Raw genomic sequence first — 26259 nt, forward strand, 5'->3', positions numbered from 1 at the left:
TCTACTGTTACTCCAAGGAGTTTGAGAGTGGGTTGTAGGGGATATTTGGTGGTTTTTATTTCTAGCTCAGTTATAGAAGGGGTTTTGTCCTTTTCAAGCAGTAGAAATTTAGTTTTATCTGGGTTGAGCTTCAGTTTATGTTCTGTCATCCATTTTTCCACTGCTTCTAGAGTTTTTTCCAGGATGCCTGATTTGGTGGGGTCTTGTGTGTCAAAGGGGAGGAGTATGGTGATATCGTCTGCATAGCTGAATGAAGTTACTTTGAGTTTGTCTAACAGGGTACCGAGGGAGGAAATGTAAAGATTGAAGAGCATGGGTGACAGTGGGGAACCTTGGGGTACTCCGCAGGGGTTGGTCCAAGGCTCCGATATAAGATCCTTTGTTTTTACTCTGTATGTTCTTGTTTTAAGGAATCCTTGAAACCAGTTGTAAACTTCACCTGAGATCCCTATTGCTTCTAATATCTGAAGAAGTATGGTGTGGTCGACCAGGTCGAATGCAGCAGAGAGGTCGAGTTGAATTATCAGCATCCTTCTTCCTTTGCTAAGGTGCTGTCTGGTAAGCTTGTCTAAGCTGTCTAAACAAGCTTGTAAAGAACTTAAATCTGTTTTTTTTTTCAGATTTGGGGTGGATATCAACAAAATATCATCAGCATAGATATAGTATTTGATCTGATGCTCCTGAATTCTCAGAGCAAGAGGACTTAAAAAGATATTAAATAACAAGGCTTATAATATAGACCCTTGTGGAACACCACAAGATACACAACAAGTTGATGAACAAGAGAAGACAAATGAGACTTTAAAAGTTCTGTCTTTTAAAAATGATTTAAACCAGGATCGAGGGCGATGCTGGTTTTCCTCTGCTGCCCCCGGGTGTTTACCGTCTTGCCAGCTCCCTCCTCTGTCTTGCTGCAGTGTTTGCACGTTTGTGTGGCTCCAGAAACATTTTTTTTGGCCAATGCGGCCCAGGGAAGCCAAAAGGTTGAATACCCCTGATTTAAACCAACTAAGTACTGTTCCTGAAATACCTATTGACTCAAGACGGGATAGCAAAAGAGAATGACTAACTAAATCAAAAGCAGCAGAGAGGTCAGATTCAATTAAGAATAAGGCTTTTCCTTGATCTACTGCAGTATAACAATCATTAAGAAGTGAAACTAAAATTGTCTCAGAGTGAAAGTTCCTGAAACCTGATTGAAAAGGATGAAGCATATGTGACAGCTCAGAATGTTGAGAGAGCTGCTGGAAGACAACACGTTCCAGAATTTTCGATGCAAATGGAATATTAGAAATAGGACAAAAATTAGACACTTGTGATGAGTCTAAAGAATGATTTTTGAGAATTGGATAGACCAACTAAGGAAGGTAAATTAAAAGTAGACCATACTGAGGCAACCTTAGACAAACCTTCATCTATTAATAAGCTGTTAGCTTTACACAGAGAAATCTGAGCAGGTGAAGTTGGAAATGTATTTCTCAGTGAAGAAATTTTATTTAATCAGCTAAATTATGAGCATTTAAATTTGAAGTTTCAGATGGCGATGGTTTAATAGAAGGAAGTTTATGCAATGTGGCATATAACTGCTTAGACCAATTTGGAGCTTGTTTAAATTGACTTATATAATAAGAACGACATGCAGATTTTATATAGGTATGATATTCCTTGTAAAATGCATGATAGTTTGAAAGGTCTGAATCGTCATGAGATTTACACCATCTACATTCAAGAGACCTTAAGCGCCTCTTGAAAGAATGACAATCTTTCAAAAAGCATGGTCTTTGTCGAACGCTAGAGTGGATGATACCAAGATCTGTAACAGAGTAGACATCCCCGAGGGAGTGGAAAACAAGAAAAAGGATCTGCAAAAGATGGAAGAATGGTCTAATATCTGGTAACTAAAATTCAGTAAAAAGAAGTGCAGAGTGATGCATTTGAGGAGTAGAAATCCTAGGGAAATGTATGTGCTGGGAGGCAAAAGGTGAGGACAAGGAGATGGACCTTGGGGTGATAGTGTCTAAGGATCTAAAGGCAATGATCCTGTGTGACAAGGCGGTGGTTATAGCCAGAAGGACGTAGGCTGTATAGAGAGAGATATAACCAGCAGAAGAAAGGAGGTGTTGATGCTCCTGTATAGGTAGTTGGTGAGGGCCCCACTTGGAGTATTATGTTCAATTCTGGAGGCCATATCTGGCTAAGGATATAAGAAGACTTGAAGCTATACAGAGAAAGGAGATGAAAATGGTAAAGGATTTGGGCCAAAGGGTGTATGAGAAGAGAATGGAAGACCTGAACATGTATACTCTAGAGGAGAGGAGGAATGGGGTGATATGATACAGATGTTTAAATACTTGAAAAGTATTATTTCCTTGAATTATGTTAAATATATCTTTTTTGAACCCTCTCAACTGCAATATTTTTTTGAAGGTAAAGGGTCTATTTCAAGTTAGCTTTGATTTTGGAATAAAGTAAGTCATATTATATATAACCAGAGGACTTAATTTGAGGTTGAGGGGTGGTAGATTCAAGAGCAATGTTAGGAAATTCTACTTTATGGAGAGGGTGGTGGATGCCTGGAATGCGCTCCCGAGAGAGGTGATGGAGAGGAAAACGGTGACTGAGTTCAAAGAAGCGTGGGATGAACACAAAGGATCTAGAATCAGAAAAGAATAGTAAATATTGAACTAAGTCCAGTACTGGGCAGACTTGCACGGTCTGTGTCTATATATGGCCGTTTGGGGGAGGATGGGCTGGAGAGGGCTTCAGTGGCTGGGAGGGTGTAGATAGGCTGGAATGAGTTTTGACAGAGACCCAAGCACAGTACTAGGTAGAGGTTTGGATTCTTACCCAGAAATAGCTGAGAAGAAAAAATTAAAAATTTAAATTGAATCAAGTTGGGCAGACTGGATGGACCATTCGGGTCTTTATCTGCCGTCATCTACTATGTTACTATATAAGCAATGAATCTCACCGTTATTATATAATTGATTTATTTTTCTTTTGAGTATCTATCTTCTTCTAGATTTTCCTCCTTGGTCTCCCATATTTTTGGGTTGGAAGAATTCAGGGATTATTTTTTTTCTTTTCTGGAATGATATGATTGTATATTTTCTTCTAATTCTGCAATGTGAGTATGTGACAAAGTATGTTTGTTTGCTTTGTATGGTATTTTGAAAAATTAAAAAATAAATGCTTGCAAGGTATTAATATACTGTAGAATCAAATCTTTTCCAGAGAAGGGAAACCGGTAAAACCAGAGGGCAAACATTGAGGTTGGGGGGTGGTAGATTTAGGAGTAATGTTAGGAAATTCATTTTCACAGAGAGAGTGGTGGATGCCTGGAATGCCCTCATGAGGGAGGTGGTGGAGAAGAAAACGATGATGGAATTCAAAAAAGAGCAGGACAAACACAGAGGCTCTCTAATCAGAAAGTGAAGGATATAATTTGAAGAACTAGGGCCAGAACTGAGCAGACTTGCATGACTAATAATAATAATTTTTATTTTGTATACCGCCATACCCAGGGAGTTCTAGGCGGTTCACAGCAAATAGATTCAGTACAAACAGTGCAGTTGAGGTTGACAACAAAAACGAGCAAAGCAATTATAAAAAAGTAACATGTTCATTATACGTCTACAATTTAAGTGAAGGGAGCAAAAAAATACATGCAACATGTACAAAGAGAAGAAAGTACAATAAGTACAAGGAATAAGGACATGCAGTAGTACATGCAGCAGAAAGTATATGCAGCAAAATACATGCAATAGATACAATAAGTACATGCATACAGTTTAAGAGAAGGAGAACTGCATACATGCCATAAGGAAAGAGCCTATAAGGAAAAAAGTATACAAGCTGTAAGGAGGGAGCCACAATCTTAGAAGCGTGGGAGGGGAAGGTCATGGGGTATGATTAAGGATTTGATCTGTTGAATAGCTGAGTTTTAATCTGCTTTCTAAAATTGAGATATGAAGAGGCATCAAGTATAGTTTGGGCGAGCCATGAATTTAGTTTAGCCGCTTGAAAGGAGAAGGTTCTTTCGAAGAATCTTTTCAGGTGGCACGATTTTAGTGAGGGAAAAGCGAACAGGTTTATTCTGCGGGAGCTCTTGTTGTTGTGGCTCAGGTTGAAGTGAGGGTAAAGATAATCCGGCAACATACCAAATACTGTTTTGTAGCAGATGTATGAGAACTTAAATAGAACTTTGGATTCGAATGGCAGCCAGTGCAGCTTGTGGTAGAAAGGGGTTATGTGTTCCCATTTCTTCAAGCCAAAGATGAGACGGACGGCAGTATTTTGGACCAACCTCAGCTTCCTGGTGATTTTCTTGAAGGCGCCTAAGTATATGATATTACAGTAGTCTAGGACACTCAGAATGGAAGATTGTACCAGCAGACGAAAGGAGGCGTCATCAAAGTATTTTTTTATGGTGCGGAGTTTCCAGAGCACCGAGATACTTTTCTTAAATACTAGGTCGGAGTGTTTCTCCAAAGTGAGATGCTTATCTAAAGTGACACCTAGTGTTTTTAAGAATTGCTCAATACAGTAATCCAGCCCATTCACATGTAGCGTGGTTTCCTTGATTTTGTTCGGATGGGCTGGGGAGGCCTTCAACAGGAACTACAATAATTTGGGCTGGTTTAAAAAGGCTAGAGTGAGCTTGGCCAGCAACTCCAGTAATTGGAGTCTAATGACAGTGCCAGGCAGACTTCCATGGCAGAAATATCAAAGAAAAATATATTTTAAAAATGAAAGACTGGATAGACTAGGCCGTCATTTACTATGTATGTTACTATCACTTCTCCCTATGTACTACATGCCATATAAGAACATAAGAGTTGCCTCCGCCGAGTCAGACCAGAGGTCCATCGCGCCCAGCAGCCCGCACCTGCTAAGTGTCCCTGCCTTTCCAGTACCTATCTCTATCTGTACCCCTCAATCCCCTTATCCTGTAGGTATTTATCTAAACCTTTTTTGAACCCCTGTAGCGTGCCCTGCCCTACCACATCCTCCGGGAGCGCGTTCCATGTGTCCACCACCCTCTGAGTAAAGAAGAACTTCCTAGCATTTGTTCTAAACCTGTCCCCTTTCAATTTCTCCGAGTGCCCCCTTGTATTTGTGGCTCCCTTCAGTTTGAAGAATCTGTCCCTGTCTACCTTCTCTATGCCCTTTTGACTACTTCCTCAGCATCCAACAGCCTTTGGTACAGAGGGATTTCTCAGGACACCTCTTCCCTAACCCTTCAGGTCATACATTCTCTTTAAGATGCTTCTGAAGTTACTTTACCTGAACAAAGCCTTCAAGTTTTCAGGCAATTCTGTGCGACCTGCATACCCTGGATTCATCGTAATAAACATTCCTACTGTTGGGACGAGAGATATTACCTCTCCTAAAAAATTAAATATTTTCTTTTTCATACGAATAGCATCCTGAACACATTTGACCTGCAATAAACAAAGGCATAGTTTTAGCACACTGTCATATCTTAACACAAGTCAATATTGAGCAATGGTGGACAGCCGCAACACACAGAATAAAGCAATTTAAGATTGAAAAAATGCTGTCCTAGCTATATGGATAATGGCTAATTCCATGACTAGTTGAAAAGTATCCATCATGTCTGACATCTAGTCATGGGCATTTACACAAGCTATCTGATTGGCCTAAAGACATTGATATTTCTTAGAATTTATGCATAAATATATCTGAATATCTTTATGTGGATTTGGCTTCCATTATCAGCCCCTTCATTTTCTCCATAGACAAACAGAAGACTTTATATATGTTATGTTTAGACTTACTGTAGATCTTGCTGAATCCTCACATAAGCTTGGGCAGGCAAGCAGGAGGCAGGAAAGGAGAAGGGGAGAAAAGCAGAGAAGAGAACAGGAGAGAGGAAGAAGGAGCAAGAGAAGGCAAGGGGCATCGGCGATAGGTAGCTCTGCCCACCCTCAACATCATCCACTGGAGCTCCTCCTAAAATGGAAGGGGCCAACGGTGCTCAGTTAATCAGGCTTGGACAGGTAAGCAGGAGGCAGGAAAGGAGAAGGAGAGAAAAGCAGACAAGAGAACAGGAGAGGGGAAGGAGCAAGAGAAGGCAAGAGAGAGCAAGGGGCATCGGCGATAGGTAGCTCTGCCCACCCCCAACATCATCCACCAGAGCTCTTCCTTAAAAGGGGAGGGGCAAATGGTGCTCAGTTAAACAGGCTTGGGCAGGCAAGCAGGAGGCAGGAAAGGAGAAGGAGAGAAAAGCAGAGAAGAGAACAGGAGAGGGGAAGAAGGAGCAAGAGAAGGCAGGAGAGAGCAGGAGGCATCGGCGAAAGGTAGATCTGCCCACCCCTGACGTCATCCACCGGAGCTCCTCCTTAAAAGGGGAGGGGCCAGTGGAGCTCAGTTAAACAGGCTTGGCAGGCAAGCAGGAGACAGGAAAGGAAAAGGAGAGGGGAAGAAGGAGCAAGAGAATGCAATAGGAAATGGGGAGTTAGTGGAAGAGATGCTGAATGTAAGTCTTCAAAAATCCATCAATATATTTCTTCCAATGAACTGTGTAATTTATATAGAAGACAGCAGTCGTACCTGTACAGCAATCACTGATAAAACCTCCACAGAAATTCGATTAAACTCATCAAAACATCCCCAAGCTCCAGTCTGGGACAGTCCTTTGTAAATATTTCCACAAGACTTAAAAAAGAACATAAGAAAGAACAGATCATGACCTGAACCATCACTTTCAAAGAGTGTTAAGAAGGTTGTAAGTGGAGCAGATCTCATGGGCTCGTGGATGTAATCCATGATACAACCAAAGCCATGAGCTGGAGTAATGTCACTTTTTCTCTGAGGACGAGAAGTTTGCCTGTCACCCAAGTGGGATTCCCTACCGAACAGTTGTCCTAAGGAGGGTGGGAGCACATGAACCTTGTTAAGTATTTGGAAATATTTGAAACTGAAATATGAGACTTGGGGTGAGGTTGTTTTTTTTTTAGCAAATGATATATAATTTGTAACATATGTTTAGTAATTCTGTAAAGTGCTGTGAACCTGGCCCAAATAGGATGCAGGAATAGCACTTTATGTGAAAACTAATATTAAAGCAGCTGAAAATGGGAGATGATAGTCTCCAACACAGAGAAGCTGTAAAGCCTGAAAGGGGAAGTGATGTTACCAGGAGATTTCAGAATCAGAAAGAAGCAAAGAGATTGTGGATGCCCTTCAAAGCGCTCTGCTCAAATGTTGATGGAACGACGCTGGATCTGGTGCTCACAAATGTCCAGGTGGGATCACCCATCGGTTTGATATAAGAGCTAAAGCGGACAATGGACGCACAAAAGTCAAAGTCCTGGATTTCAGTAAAATGAAAGCGTTCCTGAAGACCTGAGGGAAGTGGAAAGACTGTGGTCCAAGCTGAAAGGAACTATAAAAATGGCAGCTGAACTCTATATAAGGAAAGTTAATAAAAGCAAGATGAAAAAAACCCCATAATGATTCTCAAAACAGGTGGTTGAGAAAATAAAGGCAAAAGAGGCAGCAGTCAAGGAATAGAAAAGAGAAACACAGAAAAGAATACCGGATAAAACTCAAAGAAGTGAAGAGAGAAAATATGCTTGACAAAAGCACAGGTGGAAGAAAAAATGGCTAGAGTGGTAAAAAGAGGAAGCAAGGCTTTTTTTCCAGGTAACATATACTCGAATATAAACTGAAGTAACCATTCGCCCCCCCCACCTCTAAAAAAGGGAGAGAAAATGGTTGACTCAAATGTAAACTAAGATTTGAAATTTGGGTGATCATGGTGTGGCCTCAACGTCCTGCCAGCTGAAGACAAACCTGCCTGCTTTTGGCTCCTGCATAGCATGAACAGTTTCCAATACTGGGCTGCCATTGGGGTTGGGAGGAAGATGAGTGGGGCAAGTATAGGAGGCCAAGGGTTTGGGGAAGATATAAAAGGCGGAGAGGGAACGTCAGTGGTCTAATATCCAAATCATATAATTACAAACCCATGAAAATTTTTCTGATCACCAAAAGCATCATGAGAAAAAGGACTGCGCCAAAATCTTGTGTGTTCCTCTCAGCCCAAATACCATTCATAAACCATGAATCAGGTACAAACAGCTCCCTTCCAAAAATACATCCAAAAATAGGACAATTAAACTCCATCTCAGAATCAGAAGTTTAAAAAATAAACATAAGAAGAACATAAGAATAGCCTTATTGGGTCAGACCAATGGTCCATCAAGCCAAGTAGCTCGTTCTCACGGTGGCCAATCCAGGTCACCAGTACCTGGCCAAAACCCAAGGAGTAGCAACATTCCATACAGAATCTCAAAGAACAGCAAGATTCTGGAATCTGTCGCAACCCCCGGGCTCCTGATCACCGCAGCGAGACGGGTTCACCGCGATCGTTACTGCTCCCAGCGTGTTCCCTCCAACTAGGGAATCCTTCAGGCCCCCTAGGCAACAGCCTAGGTAAAACAGCAGGTAAAATGTCCACAGTGCAAGCAAGCAAGGAATCCACACACACTCAAAGAGGTTCAAAAATAAAGTTAGACTTTTATTCCTGACCCTGAGTCAGGTTGCTCTGAGGTTCTTAGCAGGCTATAATATTTTCCAATACATTGGTGCAAAAAGCCAAAACATTACAATGCTAGGCCAACCTGGCCACACTGGTTTCACCATGGTCAGAATGACCCTTATTTCCAAAATCAAAAAGGGAAAAAGAAACACAAAACTCAAAACTAAGGCTGGACTTCAATTTCTACAGCTCAGTCCTCTTCACCAGCCTAAATACGTAAAGGTAAGTTCAGCAATAAAGAAACATCCACGCAGTTCTTGTTGCATGACAATAAACTTTTCATAAGCCAAAAGTAAACTGTTAAAGCTGGAGGGCTCTGACACTGGCTGACTACAGTCAAGGGACTTATTCAAATGGAGTTCCTCCTTGGCTGACGTTCCTTTCAGTAGCTTATCAGCAGCAATTAGTCTCTAGCTGTGTGGAGAGGAGCGTAAGCAAAAAGCCTGGTAGTGAATTATTCAAGCAGTTTAAAGTTATAAACAATGTAACAGCATTCTTCACAACCTAGCTCTGAAAAGTGAGACAATTCTGCTGTACACCAAAAATAACTCAATCTCAGGATTTCACCAAAAGCAACAGGTAAGAAAAAGTATCAAACACTTCCCACCTTTTCAGCTTGTGTCCATGACTTCTAGCCTCACTGGACAAACCAATAACCATAGGTTCACAGCTTTCAAACTGCTTCTCAAAGGTGGGTTCAGACTCTTCAGAAAGGTCCACCATCTCCCACTCTTCCCTCAGCTCATCAGCCTTCAGCCAGGCAGAGAAATCATGCTGCCTCTCTGGATCACGTTCCCAGTTCCTCTCCCTCTCTGGGTCTCAGATGCCTCGTTTTAACAGGCTCCAAATCACCCCTCCCTGCTCTAAAGAGGGGGAAGGGAGAAAGCTCCCTCTGCAGCTGTGACTGGACACACGACAGCTTCCTACTAGGTCTCTGCCTTTCTGGGAGATATAGTTTCCAGTTCCCTGAGGTCTTATGAGCTCTAACAGCCAGCTTGAAAGAGTAACCTGGAACTGGTCTGTACTCTCCTTGGCAGTCACTGTCTGACTCACCAATCTCGGTGCAAGGGAGGTCAGGGTTCTCATACTCAGCAGAGCCAACCTGGTCAGCAATCCTGCATAGAGGCTTCCTGCTCTTCCTAGTTAGTCCTGTGACAAAGCTAGGAGGAGAGCTAGGTTTGTCATAAATCCCAGAAAGTAACAAGATTCTAGAATCCCAAGGAGTAGCAACATTCCATACAGAATCCCAGAGAGTAACAAGATTCTAGAATCCCAGGGAGTAGCAACATTCCATGCTACCGATTCAGCCAACTGCACACACTCCAGTCGGAGTTTGCCGCTTTCCACAGCACAAACACCTTTTAACTGCTTCTGCCGCCATAAAAAACACTCCGAAGACAAACCGCAACCAAAAATAGCACCCGACGGCAACAAAAGATTTAAAAGGAAGCACACCACTTACGCAACCCGGGTCTGTCAGCAGAGGAATTCAGTCCCTGTAAAAGCCAATAGTTGTAGTTTCCAGGAAAAGGACAGCAAAGTAACTGTCTTTTCAATGTGTCAGTCTCTTTTTGTTTTTTTAATGGGAAAGAAGAAATTAGACAGACACACATAAAAAACCTCTCAATCACAGGGGAGGGGAAGGAAAGGACCTGGGGGGGGCCCAGGTGTAGCCCCTTAAGCCGACACTGCTAAGCCAGACACCCCTACAATCAACTGAAGCTGAAATTACAGAAGTTAAGAGCTATTTCAGGAGAAAAAGCCAGAAGCAAGAGGAATGGCATCCATCCATTTGCTGGAGATAGAGAAAACAAATTGGCTAGGAAAGATTCCATCCAAGAGGAGCATCTGCAAATCAGTTTTCTATCTCCACCTGCTGGTAAATGTGCACTATCCTCACTAGTCTCTGGATTCATCTGCTGCTGGCGCTAAGGAATATAAATTATTGCATATGCCTAGTGGGACTGATAATCTACAAGAAGTGTGATGGATTAAATGGTTGTCCTCAGAGAAAATGTACTTGAAAAAAATTAAATATAAAAAATCAGTTGAATGTATAGTGCAGTTATTCTGGAAAAGTCATGTTAAAATGCATAGTCTTGCCCAATACTTGTATATCTTGTGTCTTTCCCTTGGAAAATATTCTAGAATGCTTTCTCTTGATCCAGTTCTGTTATTTTCTTCAGCCATGATACTGCAGACTCAGTTCGTACCTTGTAATCCATTTGCTCAGAGCAATTAAACACGTATACCATTATGCCCAAAGCTCTGCCCAGGTCTTTTGTGGTCTCTGTTTTGCCAGTACCAGCAGGGCCTGCAGGAGCACCTCCCATGATGAGGTGAAGTGACTGGGTCAGAGTAATGTAACACCTATAAGAAAAGGTGATATTTGCATCAATATTTATTTATTTATTCATTTTTATAGGTTGTCTTCCCCAGCAGCCCAGAACTTAACTCAATATAAGGGCAATTTAGCACCTCTTATACAAGGAAGTGTACAGAATACCAGCACATCAGGTGCTAACATGTATAAGTAGTATAGCGTGTCAATGTGGGAGGAGCATTTACAGGACAGTCAGGGCAGAATTAATTCTTCGAGGGCCCCTAGGCACACAAGTACACAGGGCCCCCCCCGGCCCTGCCACGCCCCACCCATGCCCTGCCCCTACCCCACCCATGTCCCGCCTCCATTTATTTATTTCCTTCTTTATTTCCATTTGTATTTCTTTTTTTAATTCAAAACAAACAAAGATTAGTATACCAGTGCACGGTTTTTCTTCTATGCAACTCCCAAACACCTCTGAACAAATCCCCCTTCCTTCCATTCCTACCTACTTACCCAGGAATTTAACTCTGAACCCTTTCCATGCATATGGTGCAGGGGAAACAGGCTGAGGACGTCACACACATACTCCAGGAGGAGGATGAAGCTCAGGGGCTGGCAAACCAAGAGGAAAACTGCAAGAGTACCAAAACACGAGGAAAACAAAAAGACAGGGCAAAAAACTGGGTCTTAAACTGCCTATACACAAATGCCAGGAGCCTGAGGGCCAAAATGGGAGAACTAGAAATCACTGCCAGCAAAAAGGGCATAGACATAATTGGAATCACAGAAACGTGGTGGACTGAGGACAATCAATGGGATGTGGCTATACCAGGGTATAAACTATACAGGAAAGACAGGACACAAAAAGGGTGGAGGAATAGCGCTGTACATAAAAGACTCCATACCATCAGCCAGGATGGAAACAACAATACAGGCGGATGGCTTGGAATCACTATGGGTTAAGCTACAGGGAGGAACAGGGGCAGACATCAAATTGGGTCTGTACTACCGCCCACCTGGACAACTGGAAGAAATCGACCAGGAGCTGGAGGCTGAACTGAGGCAGGTATGCAGAAGCGGAAATGTGGTGGTGATGGGGGACTTCAACTATCCTGGGATAGACTGGAGTATTGGGCACTCAAACTGCGCAAGGGAGACCAAATTCATAGAGGTCACGAAGGATGGAACCAACACGGGGCGATGCCACTCTTGACCTAATCTTCAACGGACTAGGGGGGCCAGCAAAGGAGGTGGAGGTATTAGCCCCGCTAGGTAACAGCGATCACAACACGATCCAGTGCAGGCTTGAAATTGGATCTTCAAAGGGGAAAAGAACCACAACGACGGCACTCAACTTTAAAAAAGGAAATTATGATACCATGAGGGAAATGGTGGGAAAGAAACTTAAAGGCAACATAGGGGGGGGGTCACGTGATGTCGAGCTGCTGAGCGGACGTCGGTGGGGTAGGCTCCCGATCCCGTTCCCACCTTCAGCGCATTTTGAACCCCCGAGAGCCGCGATTTTGCCTTGGTTGTCCGGTGCTTGGGTCGCGGTTGCCTTCCACCTGCATATTTTCGCCAGCTAGGGGCTTTATGACCAGCAGATTGCCCCGTCGGGAGAGGGATCGCGGCCGTGCGGGTGATTCCAAGATGGCAAAACCGCGAGTCCCCCCCGCCACTCCAGGCGCCGACCGCGTGGGTCTCAGAGATCGTGGCCGAAGTAAAGCTGCTCCTGGAGGGATCTCTGACCTCGAAATTGCAGCCGATAGTGGACAAACTAGACACGGTGGATGCGCGTCTGGAGACACTGCAGGGTGAGTTTTCTTCCTTCCAGCACCGTTTTACTGCCTTGGAGGATCGAGTACAGCAACGTGAGGGGGATCATCAGCTACTCCGTGCTCAACTCTCTACACTGGAAGCTAAGATTGAGGACCTTGAGAATAGGTCCCGCCGGGGAAACCTGCGCCTGGTTGGCCTGCCTGAGTCGGTGAAGGATGGTGAGCTCCATACCTTTTTGGAATCTTGGCTGCAGCGCACTCTGAATCTAACCACAACGCATGGTCCCCTGCGAATTGAACGTGCTCATCGTTTGGGTCCGCTGGGTGAGCCGGGCTCGAGAGCTCGCACCGTTATCCTTAAGCTGTTGAACTCAGCCCACAAACAAGAGATTTTGCGAGCTATTCGTACTTCGGGCCCCCTGATGTATGACAACTCCAGGGTGCTGTGTTTCCAGGATTATTCACCAGCTTTGCAAGCCAAGAGGAAGGAATTCACCCCCATCTGTTCCCAGCTGTTTCGGAAGAAAGTGCCTTTTGCCTTGCTGTATCCAGCCAGGTTGCGGATCAGGCATGCTGGTCAGACCCACTTCTTCACTGTGGCGGATGCTGCTCTCCGATTTCTCCAGTCCATGCAGGCACCGGACCCGGATCCTTGACTGATTTGGGTTTAGTCCCTCTGTTTTAGGTTGGTCTTTTGTTTGGAGCATGGAACCCTGGGTACTGCCTCTGATTGTCGTCTCCTGGAGGTCTCCGCGCCTGGCAGACCGCTCACGGGGGGGCCTGATTGCTGCTGTGCCTTCTTTTGCTGGCTTGGAGGCCTGTTCCGGAGCCTGGGGCGCTGGACTGATCAGGACTTTATGCGACAATCTCTTATCCTTCCTCATGGACGGTGTGGATGGCAGGGGGGGGTGGGCCTGTGTGTGTTGGTGGGGCGGCCATGCTTTTCACCGGAGGGGGGGTCTCTATTTCTTGAGGGTGTTGTCTGGTTGAGGGAGGGGTGTGCAAGAGTCTGACAAGGGTGGGAATGTTTGCATGCTGGGTGGGTGGTTTTGGAAGGCACGGGTGGAGGCTCTTAGAGCCATTATATACTGTCTTTAGTATCTTACCTGGTTGGATTTGTGGATAACCGATTTTGCTACCCGGCCTGCTCTTGGACAGTTTACCTGTTGTGGGAATTGTGTATGTACTGGCTGGGTGGGATTTCTGGATGTTCTTCTTCTTGATTGTCTATAGGTGGGGATGCTTATTTGGATGGGGGGGATTGCTGTAGGATTAGTTTGATGGGAGGGGGAATTGGGAGCTGATCCACAGGACCCTTGGACCACTAGTGGGTCGCATGAGGGAGGGGGATGGGGGGGTGGGGGTGAGGGGGGGCGGGGAGGGTGGATATGCTGGGGTTTCTGTTTGTTCTCTCTTTATCTCCTGTTCTTTCTCTTTTTTCTTCTTTTCTACTTCTGTATTCCTGGTGCCCTGTGGTTGGCTTTTTCTCCTTTGGTGGATGCTCGGGTCCAGATGGCGGTTCTGGGAGCGGGTCGCTGGCTGGGACGGCCTTGCTCTCGGTTTTCTGTATGGATTTTTGCCTGATTTTTGTCTATATCCTTTTTCTTATGAAGCCTCTTAGATGTATTTCCTGGAACATAAATGGTGTCACTTCGCCTATTAAACGACATAAGATTTTGAGAGCCCTGAACCGTCAGAGAGCTGATTTGGTCTTTTTGCAGGAGACGCATCTGTCAGCGGCGGAGCATGCTAAACTTCAGACCTGGTGGGTTGGTCAACATTTAGGGGCCCCTGCGAACAACCGTAAGGCCGGAGTTTTGATTTTGATTCGGAAGGGGTTACCCTTTGTTCTTCAACAGCAGTGGACGGATCCTGGAGGTAGGTATATCATCGCCAAGGTACTTTTTAATCGTCAGCCCCTGATTCTTTGTAATGTTTATGCTCCTAACAACTATGACTCTCGATTTTTCTCCTCACTTATTCGCCATCTTGGCCAACATTCGGATGTGCCCATGCTCGTTGGGGGGGATTTTAATTGTGTTCATGACCCCATGCTGGATAAATCCATCCCTGCTCCCCAGGATCGGTTGCATCCGACTAGGGGTATTTCTTTACTTTGTTCATCTTTGGACGTTATTGATGTTTGGCGGACGCTTCACCCAGGAGAGCGTGACTACACTCATATTTCTAGAGCTCATGCGTCCTTATCCCGGATTGATTACTGGTTGACCTCTAGCGCTTTGTTTTCTCAGATTGAATCGGCCACGATTGGTTCCTTTGACGTTTCCGATCATGCCATGCTTTTGTTAATCTTGCATTTGGATGTCTCTCCTCCGGGTTCCTTTCGTTGGCGATTTCCGCTCCGTTTGTATAAGGACCCGAAATTTCAGGACTTCCTGCTTCACAAGTGGTCTGACTATCAACTCCATAATATTGACCATCGGGCTGATTCTACGCTTTTCTGGGAGGCTGCGAAAGCGGTCCTCCGCGGAGAGATCATGGCCTATTCCAGCCATCAACGTCGTGCTCGGGATAGGGAGCTGTTACAGTTGGAACGAAGGATTGGGAACCTCCGTCGGCTTTATAGTCTGTCTCACGCTTCCTCTTTGCGATCCCAGCTCTTAGCCTCCCAGTGTAAGCTTCAGGAATTGTTGCATGCTAGAACGGTCAAGTCGCTCGCTTATTATAGATATCAATTTTTTCGCCATGGGAATCAACGAGGGGCGCTTCTGGCAAAGGTGGTCCGTCGTTCGGCGGGACGCACACATATCTTGCAACTTCGATCGGCTGGGGGAGGTATGGTCAGGACGGATGCCGAGATTAACGCAGTATTTTTTGACTATTATAAGACGCTCTATTCCCCACAATCTGATTTAATGGACGGCGCGGCATATTTGGATGGCCTCTCCCTGCCATGCTTGGCTGATATGGCGGTAGGTAAACTTAATGCCCCTATAACGGCTGAGGAGGTGGCAGGCATCATACAGAAGGGGTCCTTGTTAAAGGCCCCCGGACCAGATGGTTTCCGGATGGAATTCTATAAACTCCTACTCCCTACGGTGGCTCCAGTCTTGGCTGATACCTTCACAGCAGCTATTCGACGGGGTGCCCTTCCGGAGTCTCTCACTTCGGCTCAGATAGTTGTGTTATTGAAACCCCATAAGGATGCAGCCCTCTCTTCTTCTTATCGCCCCATTTCGCTGCTGAATGTGGAGGCCAAGCTGTTCGCCAAGGTTTTGGCTAATCGATTGGCTTCTGTTCTTCCTGAGTTGATTGCTTCCCCTCAGGTGGGATTTGTGCAGGGGCGTACTAGTGTGAAAAACATTAGATCTATATTGGCATCTTTGGAATTCGTGGAGAGAACCCAACTCCCTTCTCTATTGGTCAGCTTCGATGCTGAAAAGGCCTTCGATCGGGTCTCTTGGAATTTTCTATTTGAGGTGTTAACTCGGTATGGTGTTACGGGTTTTTTTCAGGATGCGATTCGGGTGCTGTATCACTCTCCTACAGCTTTTGTTTGGGCCAATGGACTTTGTTCTCCTTCATTCCCCATTTGTCGTGGCACACGTCAGGGCTGCCCCCTTTCCCCATTGCTTTTTGCTTTGTCGTTGGACCCTTTGATCCGTGATATTCAGAGTAATGGAGCTATTTCGGGTATTCGAATTGGTTCTTCCGAATTTAAAATCTCGGCATTTGCGGACGATCTCCTGGTCCATATCTCGGATCCCGCAATCTCTCTTTCTAATCTGATGGCCACTTTTCAAGAATATGGAGACTATTCGGGTTTTAAGCTTAACTTTGATAAATCTCTGGCAGTGGCCACATCCTCGGTTTTGCGGGACTCTTGGCCTGGACCCTTTCCTCTTCAATGGGCTTCTTCTTCGTTTCGTTATTTAGGGATTCTGCTGACGCCTCGTACTTCCGAGTTATATCGTGTTAACATTGATTCTTTGTTCAGTTCTTCGGCTGAGTGTTTTGCTCGTTGGTCTCCTCTTCCTCTGTCCTTGTCGGGTAGGATTAATTTGTTTAATATGGTCCTTTTCCCAAAATGGCTTTATACTTTGCAGCTGCTCCCTTTATGGCTCTTGAAACGGGATATCACTAAATTACATTCTATGCTTTCTCGATTCTGTTGGGGGGGACGGCGACCACGGGTGGCGCTGCGTTATCTGTTCGGCGCGTGGGGTGGAGGGGGACTGGGGTTACCACACTTTCGGTTATATAATGCTGCCTGTTTGATGCGTTTTCTAGGGGAGTGGCTTTCGGATCGCCAGGATTTTACTCCAAAAGTTTATGAGAAGGAATTTTTTGCACCTTGGCATATTCTGTCTTTGGTGCATACGCCCCGTTCTGCCTTGCCAGTGGCTCTTCGGGGGAGTTTGTTGTTGCATTCACTACGCGCTGTTTGGTCTTATGTGTTGGACTCCTGGAATGGTACTCCCTCGATTACTAGATACTTACCTATTCAGGGGAATCTGCATTTCAGCCCCGGCATGGAGACTGCTAGTTTTCGTAAGTTGGCATCCCGGGACTTCACGTTGCTTACCCATGTTCTCCAGGCAGATGGTTCTTTAATGTCCTGGGATGCTCTGGTCCGGTCGGGTGTTTTTTCAGTGGGTGACTTTCTTGCGTATCGGCAGCTTCATCATTATGTTCGATCACTCCCCCGAACCGCTCTGGCTTTTCCTATTGAGGACAGATTTGCGGCGCTGCTGGATCCCTACTTGGAAGATGGGTTCCCAGTTTCTGGTCTTTATAAGGACTTCCATCGTTTATTGGGTCCGGCTGACCGCGCTGTTCTGCACGCCCGTTGGTGCCAGGATCTGGGGATAGCACGGGACGCTTTAGATCTCCCTTCCTTGATTGCAAGAATCCCGGGAGTCTCCGTTAATGCAGATCTACGGGAGTGTCAGTTTAGGGTTCTTCATCGGGGCTATTTTACGAAAAGTCAGTTATATTATTCGGGTTACGCGGACTCTCCTTTATGCCCTAAGTGTCTACAACAACCCCATTCGTTTATCCATGCCTTTTGGTCTTGTGTGAAAATCAAACGTTTTTGGCGGCAGGTTGTAACTTATGTGGAGAGCGTCTTAGGCCATGCATTACCTTTCTCTGCCGCTGGTCTCTTGCTGGATAAGTATGAGGCCTTCCGCTTGTCTGCTTCGGGTCAGCGGCAGTTTATGAGACGGGTGGGGGTCGTAGGGAAGAAGGTTATACTATCAGTTTGGATTGGGGACTCTTCTCCATCCTTTTGGGACTGGAGGAATCGTTTGCATGCTCTGCTGCTGCTGGAGTGTAAAGATGCGTCTTACAGCTTACGACGGAAGCGACTCTTTCTTCGGATCTGGGATTCTTACCTTTTTTCATTATCACCACGGGCTAGAAGTGACATTCTAAATTCCTTGTGACTTTTTATGAGACCTGGGCTTGATTTCCATCTTTGAGGGGCGCCAGGTATACTTCTCTTTCTCTTTCTTTCCTCTCTTTCTTCTCTCTTTCAGTGTTGGGGCTACTTCTTGTATTGGGCAGTGGGCTATCTGAGTCCAAGCCTACTGCACTATAATTTTTTCCCGCTTCAGACTCGGGGGTTTGGGGAGGGGGGTGGGGTGGGTGGGATTGTTGGATCTACTATTTTGTTTCTGCTGTTTCTTCTGTTCCTGTGGTTCTGACATATTGGTCTATTATGTGTTATTTGATAATAAAAATCGATTCAACATAGAATAGAAAAAAAAAAAAAAAAAAAGGCAACTTAGGGAAGACGGAATCCGTAGAAAAAGCCTGGACCTTACTCAAGGGGACTGTGCACGATGCACAAAACCTATGCATCCCCAAGTTCAGGAAAGGGTGCAAAAAAAAATAGAAAAAAAAACCCAGTGTGGATAACAAATGCAGTGAAGAAGGCGATAAGCGACAAGAAAGCATCGTTCAGAAAATGGAAAAAAGACCAAACAGAGGAGAACCAAAAAGTGCACAAAGAACACCAGAAGGAGTGCCACCGGGTGGTTAGAAAAGCAAAAAGAGAATACGAAGAGAGACTGGCAGAGGAAGCAACAAATTTCAAGTCGTTCTTCAGATACGTCAAGGGGAAGAAACCGGCGAGAGAAGAAGTGGGACCATTGGATGATGAAGACAGAAAGGGAGTAGTAAAAGAAGAGAAAGAGATAGCTGACAGGTTAAATGAGTTCTTCACATCAGTCTTCACGATGGAGAATACAACCAACATTCCGGAACCCGAGGAAATCAAAATAGGTGACCAAGATGATAAGCTGGTCAATTTAGAGGTAAGCCAGGAGGATGTACTCAAGCAGATCAACAGACTAAAGAGCGACAAATCGCCAGGTCCGGACGGCATTCACCTAAGGGTACTCAAGGAACTAAAAGACGAAATAGCGGAGCCACTTCGACAGATATGCAACCTATCCTTAAAAACCAGAGAGATCCCGGAGGATTGGAAAATAGCAAATGTCACGCCCATCTTCAAGAAGGGCGCAAGGGGAGACCCAGGAAACTACAGGCCGGTGAGCCTGACCTCAATCCCGGGTAAGATGATGGAGGCACTGATTAAAGACAGCATCTGTGAACACATCGAAAAAAATGGGCAGCTAAAACCGAGTCAACATGGCTTCTGTAAGGGTAGGTCATGCCTCACAAACTTATTGTACTTCTTTGAGGGGGTGAACAGCCAGGTGGATAAAGGGGAATCTATAGACATCATTTACCTTGACTTCCAAAAAGCCTTCGACAAGGTACCACATGAGAGACTGCTTAAAAAAATATGGAACCATGGGGTACAAGGGGAGGTACACCGATGGATCAAAAACTGGCTGGCAAACAGGAAACAGAGGGTTGGCGTGAAGGGCCACTACTCAGACTGGAAAGGGGTCACGAGCGGAGTTCCGCAGGGGTCGGTGCTGGGACTGCTCCTGTTCAATATCTACATAAATGACCTAGAAGCGGGAACCAAGTGTGAAGTCATTAAATTTGCAGATGACACCAAACTATACAGCAGGGCTCAAACCAGGGAAGACTGCGAAGATCTCCAAAAGGATCTAACGCAGCTGGAAAAGTGGGCCGAAAATGGCAAATGAGCTTCAACATAGGAAAATGCAAGGTCATGCACGTGGGGAAAAAGAACCCGATGTTCACATTCAAAATGGGGGGAACACCACTAGGGGTCAGTAACCTGGAGAGAGACCTGGGGGTGATGGTAGACGCAACACTGAAGGTATCGGCTCAATGCACCACGGCCTCAAGGAAAGCAAACAGAATGTTGGGTATCATTAAGAAGGGTATTACGACCAGGACGAAGGAAGTCATCATGCCGCTGTATCGTGCAATGGTGCGGCCGCATCTGGAGTACTGTGTCCAGTACTGGTCGCCATACCTCAAGAAGGACATGGCGGTACTTGAGGGAGTACAAAGAAGAGCAACTAAACTGATAAAGGGAATGGAAAATCTCCCATATACCGACAGATTGAAGAAGTTGGGACTTTTCTCCCTGGAAAAGCGGAGACTTAGAGGAGACATGATAGAAACTTTCAAGATCCTGAAGGGCATAGAAAAAGTAGACAGGGACAGATTTTTCAAACTATGGGGCACCACAAGTACAAGGGGGCACTCGGAGAAATTGAAAGGGGACAGGTTTAGAACAAACGCTAGGAAGTTCTTCTTCACTCAGAGGGTGGTGGATACATGGAACGCACTTCCAGAGGCTGTTGAAGACAAGAAAACATTAAGTGGCTTCAAAGAAGGCTTGGATAGATTCCTAGAAGAAAAAGGGATTGAGGGGTATAGATAGGTATGGACCATTAATCAGGCAATGGGCCTGATGGGCCGCTGCGGGAGCGGACCGCTGGGCAGGATGGACCTATGGTCTGTCTCAGCGGAGGCAACCTCTTATGTTCTTATGTTCATATATATTTGTAAAGCAGTAATACTATCCGAAATATAACTCTATATTAATAACCAAGTTTACAACGCCTCTCAACTGCCTCACTCTACATCAACCAACTGTAACCCATATGTATGTATCAACAACCAAATCTGTAACTCCTCTAGTATGTTCCACTCCATGTATGTTAATTTGCAACGAAACAACAAGGCAAGCAGTCCACCAAAGAATTCAATGTGAAACAAAAGAAGATTGGCAGAAAATAAGGAGATTCAAATCAGGTTAATTCAAGGTGCTCCCAAGAACCATGCCTGATGCATTTCGTCAAACAAGGCTAGTCAACGCTAACAAAAAACCATGTCTTTCATACAAACAGAACACAGAAAACACCTTCGCCTAGTATGGAATAAGTAACCATAAACTAACCTCTCCCCCCTTTTACAAAACTGTAGGATGGTGTTTAGCCACGGCCAGCGCTAAAAAATGCTCTACAGCTTTGTAAAAGGGGGGATAAAATAGAAATACGTAGACAAAGGTTAAATAAAACCACCAATTTACTGGACTCTGCATACAATGCAACACCACAGAAACAGCAATGTATGTCCCCTAAAGCAAAAAAAAATAAATAAATAGAAATTTTTTTTTCTACCTTTGTCTTGTCTGGTTTCAGCTCTCCTCATCTTCTTGTCACTCTGTCTACCCCTTCCATCGTTCCCTTCACTCCCATTGGTCTGGAATCCATCTTCTTCCATTCCCTCCTCCAATGGTCTGGCATCTCTCTTCTGTCCTCTTCTTCCCTTCCCCACACCCCCATGGTCTGGAATTTCACTCTCTCCTCTCCCTTCCCACCACTTCCATCAGCATCAGCCCCCTTTCTTTCCCTCCAACCCAATTCCATCCAGTATCTTTCCCCCTTTCCCTGCACATCAATTCCATCAGCATCTGCCCCCTTTCTTTCCCTCCAACCCAATTCCATACAGTATCCTTCCCCCTTTCCTTGCACCCCAATTCCATCAGCATCTGCCCTGTTTCTTTCCCTTCAACCCAATTCCATCCAGTATCCTTCCCCTTATATCTCTCCCCTTCCCCTGCACACCAATTCCATCAGCATCTGCCCCTTTCTCTCCTTCCACCACCCTTCCATACAACCCTGCCCCCTTTCTCTCCCTCCACCACCCTTCTAGGTCAGAGGGGGCCCGCTGAAGAAACTGAGGACTCGGTGGTTTTTTTTTTCCTTGGCAACGTGGGCCCCCCAGGAAAGATTGGCAGTGCTGGGTCCCCCCAGGAGATCCACAACACCGCCCTCCACTGGCATCGCCATCAACCAACCTGAATAAGTGACGTCGGATGGGGTGGACCGGCAGATGCAAATACTTCCATTAAACTTATAACAAAGACAAAAAAATTTGATCACATAACACCACTTCTTAAGAACGCTCATTGGCTTCCGGTATCTCATAGGATAACTTATAAAATATGCCTACTCACTTTTAAATCAATGCTTTTTAAAACACCTGCATTTATTTTTAAATCACTGATTCCTTACTCCTCAAACAGAATATTGCAGTCAAACGAACAACATTTACTGACAATTCCTTCTCTCAAGATCATTAACACTAGAAGACAATTTATCTTTTCTGTTACTGCCCCACAAATCTGGAATTCTCTTCCAATTTATTTAAGAGAAGAACATAATATTGATAAATTTAAGACTAATTTAAAAACATTCCTTTTCAAAGATGCTTTTGAGCAATAATTCTTAATCTTGAATTTATTAATAATGTTGTATTTGACCATTCACCTTAAATTCCTAACCTTGTGTTTTTACCTAACCTCCTTTTCTATAATAATTTGTAGTTCAAATCCCCTTCACCTTTTTGTTTTTGTTTGTTAAGTTTGTATATAGTCTAGTTTATTTTAATGTTTACGTTTAAATAATGCATTACTTTTTAATATTGTAATTTTAATTGTTTTTTTATGTATGTTCATCGCTTTGAAGTACGATTAAGCGATTAATCAAAAATTTTAATAAACTTGAAACTTGAGTTGCTGTAAGGTCCCACGATGACTGCATCTGCCGGTCCAACCCCTCCGACATCACTTACCTCTTCTCTGAGCAGAGCTGGCAGATGCAGTCACGGCGAGACCTTGCAGCAACTCTTTGCATCTGCCGGTCCATCCCCTCCGACGTCACTTATTCAGGTTGGTTGATGGCGATGCCGGGGGAAGGCGGTGATGTCGATCTCCTGGGGGGGGGGGCCCAGCGCTGCCGATCCTTCCCGGGGGGCGCACGTTGCCAAGGGAAAAAAAAAACTGAGTCCTCTGTTTCATCGGGCCTCCCTAACAACTTCGGGCCCTAGACATGTGCCTACTTGGCCTGAGGACAGTTACACAAAGAAGGCAAATAGAATGTTGGGCATGATAAAGAAAGGAATCTCGAGTAGATCGGAGAAAGTAATAATGCCGCTTTATAGGACAATGGTCAGACCTCACTTGGAATACTGCGTCCAACATTGGTCTCCCTACCTAAAGAAGGATATAAAACTGCTGGAGAGGGTGCAGAGACGAGCAACTAAACTAGTGAAGGGTATGGAGAAACTGGAATATGAGGATCGACTTAAAACACTGGGATTGTTCTCCCTTGAGAAAAGGAGACTGCGTGGGGATATGATCGAGACCTTCAAAATACTGAAAGGAATCGACAAAATAGAGCAGAGAAGATTATTTACATTGTCCAATTTGACACGGACAAGAGGACATGAAATGAAGCTAAGGGGGGACAAGTTCAGGACTAATGTCAGGAAGTTCTGCTTCACACAGAGAGTGGTGGACATCTGGAATACTCTCCCAGGGGAGATTATTGCGGAATCGACAGTCCTAGGCTTCAAAAGCAAACTAGATGCATATCTCCTTGAGAAAGGCATATAAAGATAGGGTGGCTATAAAATAAACCAGGTGTATACCTGGCGGGGCCTCCGCGTGTGCGGATCGCCGGACTTGATGGACCGAAGGTCTGATCCGGAGATGGCGCTTCTTATGTTCTTATGTTCTTATGTTAAATGATACTGTTGGTTATGCGCATCCTTGCTGTATTTACATTACCACAGGTATGCCAGGTCTATGGCTGGTGTAACTGTGTGTACATTTAAGTGTCCAATTACTGGGTCACACTAATATTCTATAATGTAATCTGGGTGCCCACATATAGCGCTGGGACACCTAAATGGAAGTACTTACTTACTTACTTACAGAACTGTCTCTTTATGTACAAATAAGCATTTTAGAGATCTAATGAACATACCCTGTCCCTTTGATGAGGTAGGGGAGGATATAGAGAAGAATGTTTTCGACTCCTAACTCCTCTCATTTTGGGTTCTGCATCCCCAACCCTATATGTCATGTCTCTCTGTCCAAGGTAGATTGCAGGGACCGTTTATAAATGTCTGACCTCGGTACCGGGAAAGATGGTAGAGGCGCTGATAAAGGACCACATCATTGATCACCTTGACGGACACAATCTAATGAGGACCAGCCAGCATGGCTTCAGTAAAGGAAGATCTTGCTTGATGAACTTACTGCACTTCTTCGAGAGAGTAAACATTACATAACATTATTGATTTTTATTCTGCCATTAGCTTGCGGTTCAAGGCGGATTACAGAAGAGGATTTCTGGACATGTCCAGAGGTGTTACAGAGTAGAGCGGGTTGCTTCAGAGGTCTGAAATGTGTTAGTTAGTCTTCATGTATTTCTTGAATAGCAGGCAGATAGACAAGAGTGATCCGGTCGACATTGTATATCTGGATTTTCAGAAGATGTTCGACAAGATCTCACATGAACGACTACTTTAAAAAATTGCGAGCCATGGAATCGAGGGTGAAATACTCATGTGGATTAAAAACTGGTTGGCGGATAGGAAACAGAGAGAGGGGGTAAATGAACAATACTCGGACTGGAAAAGCATCACGAGTGGAGTGCCGCAGGGTTTGGTGCTTGGGCCCGTGCTCGTCAACATATTTATAAACAATCTGGAAATTGGTACGACGAGTGAAGTGATTAAATTTGCAGATGATATAAAGTTATTTAGAGTAGTGAAGACACAAAAGGATTGTGAAGACCTGCAACGTGACATAAACATGATCGAGGAATGGGCCACGACATGGCAAATGAGATTTAACGTGGATAAGTGTAAGATGATGCATGTTGGCAACAAAAATGTTATACACGAATACAGGATGTCCGGTGCAGTACTCGGAGAGACCCCTCAGGAAAGAGACTTGGGAGTACTGGTAGACAAGTCAATGAAGACATCCGCGTAATGTGCGGCTGTGGCGACAAAAAGGGTGAATAGAATGCTAGGAATGATTAAGAAGGGGATCACGAATAGATCGGAGAAGGTTATCATGCCACTGTACTGGGACATGGTACGCCTCCACCTGGAATACTGCATCCAGCACTGGTCGCCGTACATGAAGAAGGACATTGTACTACTTGAAAGAATCCAGAGAAGAGCGACTAAAATGGTTAAGGGGCTGGAGGAGTTGCCGTACAGTGAGAGATTAGAGAAACTGGGCCTCTTCTCCCTCGAGCAGAGGAGATTGAGAATAGACTTAGTAGATAAGGACAGGTTGTTCACCCTCTCCAAGGTAGGGAGAATGAGAGGGCACTCTCTAAAGCTGAAAGGGGATAGATTCCGTACGAACGTAAGGAAGTTTTTCTTCACCCAGAGAGTGGTAGAAAACTGGAACTCTCTTCCGGAGGCTGTTATAGGGGAAAACACCCTCCAGGGATTCAAGACAAAGTTAGACTGGAGAGATACCGGAGGACTGGAAACTAGCGAATGTCACACCTATCTTTAAAAAGGGATCGAGGGGTGACCCGGGGAACTACAGGCCGGTGAGCTTGATTTCGGTTCCGTGTAAGATGATGGAGGCACTGATAAAGGACAGCATCTGTGAGCACATAGAAAAAAATGGACAACTGAAAACGAGTCAACATGGCTTCTGTAAGGGAAGATTGTGCCAATCAAACCTACTGCACTTCTATGAAGGGATAAACAGCCCGATGGACAAAGGGGAATCCATAGACATTATTTATCTCGACTTCCAAAAAGCCTTTGACAAGGTACCCCATGAGCGGCTACTTAGGAAGCTGTGGAACCACGGGGTGGGAGGGGATGTACACAGATGGATCAGACACTGGTTGGCAGGCAGAAAGCAAAGGGTTGGAGTGAAGGGCCAATACTCGGACTGGCAGAGGGTTCCACAGGGGTCGGTGCTGGGACCGCTGTTGTTCAATATATTTATAAACGACTTGGAAACAGGGACGAAGTGTGAAGTCATAAAATTTGCGGATGACACCAAACTCTGCAGCAGAGTTAGGACCACAGAGGAGTGCGAAGACCTGCAAAGGGACTTAGGCAAACTGGAACAGTGGGCAAATAAATGGCAAATGCACTTTAACATAGAGAAATGCAAGGTCATGCATATAGGGAAAAGGAACCCGATGTTCAGCTACAAAATGGGGGGAGCATTGCTGGGGGGAAGTAATCTTGAAAAAGACTTGGGTGTGCTTGTGGAAACAACAATGAAATCATCGGCACAATGTGCAGCGGCCTCAAAGAAAGCAAACAGAATGCTGGGCATCATTAAGAAGGGTATCACAACCAGGATGAAGGAAGTTATCATGCCGCTGTATCGT

At 44.9% G+C, this 26259-nt stretch overlaps 1 protein-coding gene across 2 annotated transcripts in view; it reads right to left on the reverse strand.

Annotated features, from left to right (window-relative positions):
* DNAH17 (dynein axonemal heavy chain 17) overlaps positions 1-26259 on the reverse strand; it is a 954442-nt gene that overhangs the window by 467957 nt on the left and 460226 nt on the right. For both annotated transcript variants that reach the window (XM_033960179.1, XM_033960181.1), the window contains 3 exons: positions 10780-10936; positions 6577-6681; positions 5287-5444 (listed from right to left, as the gene is read on the reverse strand). In XM_033960179.1, the coding sequence (XP_033816070.1) occupies positions 5287-5444; positions 6577-6681; positions 10780-10936 (420 nt within the window). The remainder of the gene's footprint in view (positions 1-5286; positions 5445-6576; positions 6682-10779; positions 10937-26259) is intronic.

The sequence above is a fragment of the Geotrypetes seraphini genome, chromosome 10 (assembly GCF_902459505.1).
Source record: "Geotrypetes seraphini chromosome 10, aGeoSer1.1, whole genome shotgun sequence".
In the NCBI taxonomy this organism is placed as follows: domain Eukaryota; kingdom Metazoa; phylum Chordata; class Amphibia; order Gymnophiona; family Dermophiidae; genus Geotrypetes; species Geotrypetes seraphini.